At 38.4% G+C, this 9,560-nt stretch overlaps 1 protein-coding gene across 1 annotated transcript; it reads left to right on the top strand.

The window, feature by feature from the left end:
* Positions 1-13: 13 nt before the first annotated feature.
* On the top strand, positions 14-3,692 carry tmem167a (transmembrane protein 167A). The gene is made up of 4 exons (XM_068310867.1): positions 14-89; positions 1,404-1,513; positions 2,769-2,803; positions 2,891-3,692. Exons 1-4 carry the CDS (start codon positions 87-89, stop codon positions 2,959-2,961), a joined length of 219 nt encoding a protein of 72 aa, XP_068166968.1. The 5' UTR covers positions 14-86; the 3' UTR covers positions 2,962-3,692.
* Positions 3,693-9,560: the final 5,868 nt, after the last annotated feature.

Here is a 9,560-nt window from a genome sequence, read left to right as displayed (position 1 = left end):
TTTCTTCCTGTGCTACGTTACGTAACTGACGTTGCGTACGTTACAGCGAGAGCAGGAAGTTTGATGTGGCGTTAGCGCACCACAAAATGGTAAGCGTGTTTTTAGTCGTTTATGTCATTTTACTCTGCTTTTTAAGCATTATATGTAACACAGCGTCTTCTTTCTAACCTGTGCCGGTCGGATTCTGTGATAATACCTGTTGGCAGAACTCTGTTGTATGCAGAACGTGTATAAAAATGCTCAACTTGGTAGCTAACAGTAGCTAGTTATGATATGCTAAAACGTAGCGTACCGAAATATCACATTATGTATTGGTACTGAAATGCATATGTATGTAATCCTATTAAGTACTGGCGCTACTTTTGTAATACAAAATGTTAAAATTATCACCAGTTAATTAAAAAGATGGCTGTGAGTGTCGCAATGTTTTGGGGTGTGTGCCACGTAGCTGGGCTACACTTCACGGAGCTGCATGTATTCGTGTTTCAGATTCAGCTACGTATCATAATTTGGTACTACACTGTGAAATATTTATGATCTTGTATTACGGAACACACTACTTAACTAATGAGAGTTTATACTTAATTTTCCTTGATTTGTTTTGTCGTGCGTGATTTATTCGAACGCTCACGTCGGTTAGGAAGAAAAGAAGAATTGGCAGGGAAGATGGATAATTGCCTGTAGCTACAGTTTACTATCAAATGCCATCAAACAGCCATTGTAAGGCCATTTAGCAATATAGTAGTTATGTTTCAGTATTTCACTTTTGTGTTGTATCCACATTATTGAATGCAAAAGCATTAGCTAATTGTAATTCGCTTAACGACAGTAATTATAATTACAATAATTATAACTGACCTTCCATATATTTATCTACAAGATGTGATGCATTTAACATAATAAAAACAGACACTAAATCTCAAAAGCATGACTTTTGATTATTATAGATTATTTTGAGTGAAATGAATAGTAGTTCTTTATTTCAAATGATTCACATACTTGAAGACATGACAGCCAATTTTGACGTTGATTGAGTAAGTAGTCTACAGTATGTATGAATTGAAATGAAGATTTCCCATTTTATATAATATAGTCTACAACCGTATATATTGTGTATGTAGTTTATGCGAAGTGGGTATTCTGTGTCTTGTTTTAATACCCTCATGTCCAAGGTTTGGATGAATGAAGTAAATCATTATGATTTTTTTTTTGTTTGGGTCTGGTGCTATGCTTCTTTGGCATAGCACCAGACTGAGCGACGAGTACAATAACAGTCCTTTCTACATGAAGCACAAGATCATCCTCAGTGACATGCAGTGGATTGAATTTATAATATATTTTATATATTTCTGTTCATCTGGTTTGTGTCATGTCATGTCACTAAACATACTTTCATCCTGCAGTCTGCCATCTTCAACTTCCAGTCACTGCTTACAGTGATTCTCCTGCTGATCTGTACTTGTGCTTACATCAGAGCCCTTGCTCCCAGCCTGCTGGACAAGAACAAGACTGGGTAAGATCTATCACAACACACAACTCCAAATACTTAACAATGAATCTATTATCCAAGTCTTGCCAGTGATTATTCAAGCGCTCAGATACCTGTTGTTGTCTCTGACAAAATCTATCAATCTGTGTTAACAAATCACCAGTGTAGGTCATTGTAGTTCTGTAAAGTCTTATTGGTGCTTTTGCTAAATGGACAGGGTCAAAATAATAACAGCATGTTTTGGCATGCATTAATGCATGCCAAAACATGTAATGGTCATCCCTGAGCATAAGTGTGCGTATGTATACTGTGGGTGTGTGTATGTGTGTGTTCTTCTTCCTCTGAGTGTTGGCCGGCCGACCCTCAGAGGAAGCCGGTGTCTTAATTGGGGGTGTACCCTGCCCTCAGCCAACTGAGTTTCACTCCAGCCGACCCGTAGCCTGCAAGTAAGATAAGCAACTATAGACAAGAAGATCGCCTCATCCACAAGAAAATGGTAGAATGCTAGAGGCAGTTATAAAAGCAGTGAAAAGGATAAGTGAAAACAGGTAATGTTTTTTTCCTGTTACAATCAGTTTTTTCTCATTCTAAATGACTTCCAAGTAGCAGTAGACAAGATCTGTGGTGAAACTGATTTTCTTTAGACTCATGATGAAGTGTAGAATCTACAATTTTAAGGTGTCTATCCGTCCGTCACATTTAGTTTGTTTTTGGGATTTTTTTCAACTAATAAAAATCCCCCTGTCTGAGTTTTCATCATTACTGAAACATTATTATTCTTGGTAGTACAAACTCCATGGTTGACGAATAATAAGTCCAGCACTGCCCAGGAACATCAACAAAACATTCTCATACACTTGTGCACACACAAACACACACATAACTCCAGTGGAACAGGGAGGGACAACCTATTTAGTCACGCTCATCATGCCAAGACTGCAAGAAAGGATGATCTAGTAGTTTCCCCATTGATGGATTCATCTGAGGTGAAATCCGTGATTTATGATGGTTTGCTATTCAACAGCAAGATAATTTTCTTCTGTGGTATAATCTTTAGGGAATGCCCAATAATTATATGAACTTTGGTTTTCTATTATAGAGTTTGTACATTAATTGAAATAACATTCAAATCTAGGAGAGTCAGTTAAGGAAACGGTTGCTGACATCTGGTCAGTTATTATAGTAATTTCTACCATCAGTGTAATAAAATTAAGGTTGGCAAAACAACTTGCTACTTCAAAATTTTATTAACATGTTTTGTTTTTTGTTTTTGTTTTAGGCTTTTAGGAATATTCTGGAAGTGTGCCAGAATAGGTAAACCCACATTTTCCCCCTCATAATATCAAGGGAATTCATCTGAGTGGCGTAATCTTTTAACAAAGTTTTATTTATTTTGTCTAGGTGAGCGGAAGAGTCCCTGGGTGGCTTGCTGCTGCGTCATCATGGCTTTCAGTATATTGTTTCTACAATAGCAATCCAAAGAAAACCACAACTGGAAACATTGAAGAAGTGGACGGACAGCGACCATGGACAGAACAATCCCAGAAGCACAACAGGACCTCCAGAGGTTATCGCCTAGATAATGTCAAAAAAGGAGGCCCGTCACCACTCACCGTAGCCAGAAAGAGAGAGAGGAAATATGCCTGCGTAGGTGGTGGGGTGGGGGCTGATCACCCCTGCAGGGTGTCTACCGCCCTTCTCAGACTTCCAGGTCTGTCCTTAGGTTTGTTTATATGGAATGTTAACTCAAAAAGTATGTGTCTGGATGGCCAATGCTTTTTGTTACCTGACTTGAAGTTAGAAGGATAAATGAATCCTCAAGCTTCATTTGGGGAACGGTTAAGTTGTGTGTCCAGATATTTCAGAAGGATTTCCTTTTCCCCTTTGTCTTTGTTGTAGTAGTATCAACATTAGTATAATTTCTTCACAGATGGGACCACCGTCATAGATAATGGGTTTCACGTGGAGGCTTATATTTGTATTTGAGTTATAATGAGGGGCGACTTTGAATCTTCTGCGCACCATTTTGTAACTTTTACCCTGTTTGTCGTATCTAGAAATATTCAGATCAGATTCCACAGTAAAGAATATTTAGTTAAGGTCTTAAACTGTATAATTCTCCCACATATCTGCCTTTAAAGAGTTGTAATGTTTTTTAAATCAGTTTGCCACTATTTATTAAAAAACCCTTTTGGAAATCTGCCCTGGAGGGGTTTGTTTGTCATTAAAAAGAATGCTTACCTCACGTGTCATAAATGCAAAGAACAAGCTTCTGTCAATTTCTTCTTTTGAATGACTGGATTTGAGGTCACAGTATTTAAAATAGCAACTGTAGAGTTGGACAAAAAGTGTTTGAAGTGTCTTTTTACATCCCGTGAAGTGGTGATGTAATTGTCAGTGTTTGTGTGTTTGTCCATCTGTCCATCCACCAAATATCTTCACAACTGTTGCAGATATAAAGATGAAAGAAAAAGCACATTACTCAAGCGGCAAGGGGGATGAAAATTAGATAATGACCTTGATGTGAACCTTGAGAAAACTAGGTCAAGGTCATTTTTTTGTACTTTTTTTTAAAAATATATCTCAGGAACTGGAGAAGATAGAAAAATGAAATGAAAGCTGTTATATTCAGGGAGGCAAGGGGATGAAAATTAGATCACAACCTTGACCTTCAAAAAGTAGATCAAGATCAAATTTTCAGTTTTATTACTTTTTAGGTACACATCTCTGAAACCTGATGAGATATAATAGCAAAACAAAAAGCAACATTTTCAGGAAGCCAGAGGCACAAAAATGTGATGATGACCTTCACCTTTGGAAACTTAGGTCAATGTCATACAAGATAGTACAATATAGAATTCATTTCTGTGACCATTATGAAAGTAGGTCAGGGTAGAACTTTGAATTCAGGGGTGTCGCAGGATGTTGCAATCTCTGCCTACTACTGTATATGTACAGTATAAATATATAGGCAACAATGATCTGAAGGATTGTCACATTGGGTCACGTCTGAAGTGAAGTCTTAAGGGGTTATTCCTGAAGTGAGTGGGATGGTGAAGAGTTGGAGATGACCTCTTCCATAATCTCAGTCACTGCTCATCTTCACAGCGTTCACTGCGAATAGCCGACAGCTGATTGTGCAACACTGAATGACTGTTGGATATCTGTCTGCTGTTTCGTTCCAGACGTGCAGAATAGTATCACAGACTACAAGTGAATACATAATTCAAATTAACGTCTTAAAGACCTTTATAATAATATCTAAGCATTAGAATTCAGGAGGTCCATTATATTTTATGGAAGTGATGAACTGTATTTACAGATTCTGTTAAAGTTGTTAAATCCTCTGGTTTGTCTGTGGGCAACGGGTTGCATGAAAGAGGCAGTATCCCTCCAAATATTGTTTCTAAAAAGCTTAAATAACTATAACTTCAGTTATTTATATTGTCAGTCACAAAATGTTAGCAATATATCTAATGGAAAATCTGGTGTACTGTTTAAGGAACCGCTACATGTGTTTTTCTCTTGAACTGGAAAAAACAAGTTTATCAAATCATGCTAGGACTTGGTTTCCAAAAATAAATCCCACACACGTTTCATGTCCTCTGAGTGATACAGAGGATTTAAATAAAGGAGGACACTTGTTGACATTCGCCCTTTGATAGCCAGATCACACCACCCCCACGCTCAGTACCTTGTTAGGAAACATGGATAACGTATTGGTGTGCATCCGTTTCGGCACGCCCCGGTTGAGATAAAGAACCAAGTGAATCAGCTGGTGACAGGGATGCAGGAGACACAGAGGAGCGGGAAGCTCTCAGTCATTTTCTTCTATCTTGGGAAGTAAAGATACTGCTGGGATGGAGAGACATCGTCGTGTAAATAGGCCAAATTAAAGTCCTGTCAAGGGATGAAAGGAAAAACTAAATTGCGAAATGAAGTCACTTGTTTGAGTTGATAACGGTTGTTATCATGGTTCTTTACGCTATGTTAACAAACGCTGGAGAAGGTAATGAGTCATTTGTAAAGCAGCATCTTAGCAAAGCAACTCAGTTCTTTGCCCCTGCATACTCCTGTGTCCTGCTCAGCAATGTTCTGGGGACAAGGAAAAATAATTTACTTTCACTGTTTTAATTACAATAATTATCCCTTAACTCCAGCCTACATGCACAAAAAGAAGAATATCTGGCCAGCAGTGGAGTCGCTTCGTGCCTAAAACAACATTTAAAGGGTTCTTGTTGTTTCTGAAGTAATTTAATGCATGTCATGATTACTGTGTTAGAGTTGGCCAGTGTTGATCAAACTTCACTCAATTGGATGCCAAATGGCTAAGAGAAGAAAATAGACCCTTTTTTTTTGCCCTTGAAAGGTGATCTGTCATTATTACCTACTCCGATAAGTTGTTCTTTGTTTCTTGACTACAGCTCTGTGCGAGCCTCACAACAAAACTAAACTACTGTAACTACAATTAACTTAATGTGGAGCCGTTTTGTTTGCCATTGAGGACAAATAAAAAATTTAAAGTGGCCCCAATGATTTCACTGTAAAACATTGCTGAGTCATTGATTTACCTTCAAGTATTGAATATTAATTTCATTTACAAAAAAATGACATCATGCTTTACATTTAAACCATCACTTAGCTGTTGACAGATTTCTGCAAAACTTTCATCCGATTTTATTTCAGGAAGGAGCCACCTAGTGGCAGGAAATACTGGAACAGATTTTTTTTTTTCCTTATGACAAAAGCCATGGATGACTCCAACGTCTGGCAAAAGAATCTAAACGCAGGTGCCATTATACATCGGAATGTAACATGCAGGGAGAAAGAAGTCTTTGGAGAGAATTCTTTTAGCCTTGGCAGAAATTCGCTGTCTCCAAATGCTTCTTTTTTGAATGAATTACAGCAACAGCCAAAGTTCTGACAGTTCGGGGTGGCAAGAATTGTAATAATCTAATCCAGGAAATCTCATTCGGTATAGTGGGATGTTTTATGTGTCACTAATTCACACAAATCATAATGGAAAATGTCAACTGTGTCATCAGGGGATGTATATAATCGATGCAGTCGGGAGTCCTGTTGACCTCTCTGATTGGTACGATGCTGAGCTCACTGAGTTTCATTTCCAGGATTTTTTCTCTGGTGATGGTGGAAAATTATTCTCAGACCAGTGATCAAGATGCTTACAACAACTTTTTCCTCTTCAGATAACTGGAAATTTGTTGTGTACCATGTTTAATTTCCTACTATTAAAATAATAATACAATAAGCACTTCCTAAATTATGTAACCTCTGCATTTCATTGTCTGTAAATCCCAAGCAAAGGAACAGCCGTAGCACATTATTCCAATTTTCCTGTCTCGGTCTTTGAGCTGGTAGGAGAGGTTCTTGTAGTCATTTTCACTTCAAAGGTAATCAGCCCATAAAGTCTCTGCCATCTCCTGCTGAGTGGACCAGAAGTGTCCAAAGAGACCTTGACCCTTTAAATGATCCAGTGGAGCCTTTATGAATCACCACAGTGACTGTTGTTGTTTATTTATTTCAAAGCTTGAGGCTTCCTAGTTTGCAGATACCGCAGATGATACGTTCTCTCTTGTGGCCGCTTGTGTTTTCATCAGTAAATCTAAACTTCTCTTTAGCTGCCAAGGACTACAAAGGTCACAGTGTGATAGATTAAAACTGCTTGACATCACACTCATTCTGCAAAGCCTTTGCTCTTTCCACACATGCTCATTAGGAACAGCAGTTATTGTTTTCAGCTATTGAGTGAACAAATAAGAATAATGGTACCAGACGAAAGATGGCAATTTCCTCCACGTAGTTGAGCCTGGTGAAAATTGTTATGAATGTGTCACAGAATACTGTTTAAGCATCTATACATTTTGAGACACAGGCCTTGCAGGTCGCTCTAACTCCTTCCACGTGCCATCTTTTACCAGGAACTTTATGGTAACAAGAGAAAATTTTAAACTTCATCCTGGCAGACAGCTCCCCATGGCCACAAAAACTAGGGCACTGCACGTCTCCTTTGAAGGTGGCATTCACGGTTTGTTCAGAGGACGTCTCGCTCCATCCTGATTAGCCCGAGGCGGGAGTCGCCTCTGCATTAAAAGGCACAAAGTCTGAAGAGCCCAAGGTCTGTGCCAGCTGAGATTCATCATCATTGAAAAACACGTGAAGCTGTGATCTGAATTAATGATAACCTCTTAAAAATGTATAAATTTTGTATGGTACATGAGGCAAATGAGACAATGTGAGGTCAAGAGTTCTACAATCCTTGGCCTAACAGATTGTTTCCACTGTTGTGTCCACTTTTGTGATATACAATCTCAAGTAGTACAACATTGTGTTATATGCAATTAGAGCAGCTGCAGCCCCTGACAACCAACTCAGGTAAATGTCATGGTCGAGGGAACTGATAGGTGAATTAAACTCAAATGTTAATGCCCAGATTAAGACCTGGGATGGGAAGGGCATGCCAAGTATACTCAAAGGTTGTTTTCATGTTTCTGAAGTGAATAGCATGTAAGAAAAGTGCAGTTAAGGTTTCAAATGTGTAGTTAAACATGACAAATATGTTTGGTGTACGGATTCTTCTCATGACTGTCTCAAATGCAAATATGAAGAATTCACCAAGTTGTAGTTTAAGGCTGAGTCGGCTTTAGCTGCAGCTGCTAAAAGGTTTCCTACTTGTCTATTGTGTGTTTGATTAAAAAAAACAAAACCTACAGCACATTTGACACATAAAAGCATTTATCATTACAGATGAGGTTTTAATCACTGGATCTATTATATTACATTTAGGCAATGCTACAAGCGCAAACCTCCAGCATGGACGCCCAGTTTCTCCATTGTGTTATTGCATCTGAAAGCAATTGTATGACATTCATAATGTGACTCCATGAAAGTGAAAAGCTACCCCTACAGTTTGGAATCACATTGGAATTACTATTAGTCTGATAGTTATTGAAGAAAAACAACAACTCACTAATGGTGCTTTGCTTCAGTATCTAGCTCAGTTACTTTCTCTATCACTTCCAGGAAGACAAAGGACTGTTTCCACTTCTGCTGCTTGGATGGTCAACCAAGTCCATCTGGCAGCTTTTCAGACATGGGCTGGGACATGCACTCCTCGACTTCATCTCTCAGAGCTCCCTTTGGAACGGTACAGCTGATGGAACAACATACAGACTAACATCTTGCAATTGTGCAGCTTAGTGAAGCCTGCTAATGAACAACAATAGCTGACTTCTGTAATAAGCATGTTTAGATTCACATATGGCCAGCACAAACATCCAGATGTGCAGACACACACAAACAATACAGATGACAATATTTCTGCATCACACCACTGGAAAAGTTTTTCGTGCACCGGCAGATTTAAAATGCATCCAAAACATACCTGAATCCTGAGGTATGATCCCACTGCATCTTGTTCAGCACAGGATTGTATAAAAAAAATTAAATATTAAAATGGGAGAGGTTTGATTTCAAAAGAAAATGTGTCCGCTAAGGAGATAAGGAGATATGATTCTGCCAAGCATTAGATGGTCAAACAGCTATGCAAATTTGTGCAAATTTATAGGAAACAATTTATTGGATTGGTGCATTTAATTTTGTCTTTATTGTATACTTAACAAATTGTCATGTTGCAGTCGTGAAACATTCTGAATCCAATATTATTCACTATTAAAACGACATTTCCAGTCTGCATCACACAGTGTGGAAATCCAGGCTTGAGAAAATAGACAATGATCATTTAATCATAGCCACATTTAAGACATGACATATCTATAGCAAAATCATTTCACTAAAGAGATCTTATCACAGTGACGTTTGTAGATTGTAGATTGGTTCTCCTCAGTGCAATTTTGGAGGGCGTATGTAAGGGACAATAAGGTTTTACTTGTCCCACGAGCAGATTGAAACATCTTTGACTTATCAAGACACGCCTACACAGCCATAACTTCATTTATTAGCCCATGATCCTGTCTGCAGGGGCATGTTCTCAATTTTACCGCGTAGAACCTTAAGTGACTTCTGCTTTCGTCTTTTTCACTCGTCGAGAGGA

This window comes from Antennarius striatus, chromosome 3 (assembly GCF_040054535.1).
Source record: "Antennarius striatus isolate MH-2024 chromosome 3, ASM4005453v1, whole genome shotgun sequence".
Taxonomy (NCBI): domain Eukaryota; kingdom Metazoa; phylum Chordata; class Actinopteri; order Lophiiformes; family Antennariidae; genus Antennarius; species Antennarius striatus.
Note: the sequence above shows the minus strand (reverse complement) of the source record. Positions and strands in the feature narration are given on the sequence as shown.

What these genes read in the sequence shown, in the direction of transcription:
- tmem167a (XM_068310867.1), top strand. An exon ending in CTGGACAAGAACAAGACTGG is followed by an intron (nt 1,514 to 2,768) that starts GTAAGATCTATC and finishes TTTTTGTTTTAG; the next exon opens with GCTTTTAGGAATATTCTGGA. An exon ending in CTGGAAGTGTGCCAGAATAG is followed by an intron (nt 2,804 to 2,890) that starts GTAAACCCACAT and finishes TATTTTGTCTAG; the next exon opens with GTGAGCGGAAGAGTCCCTGG.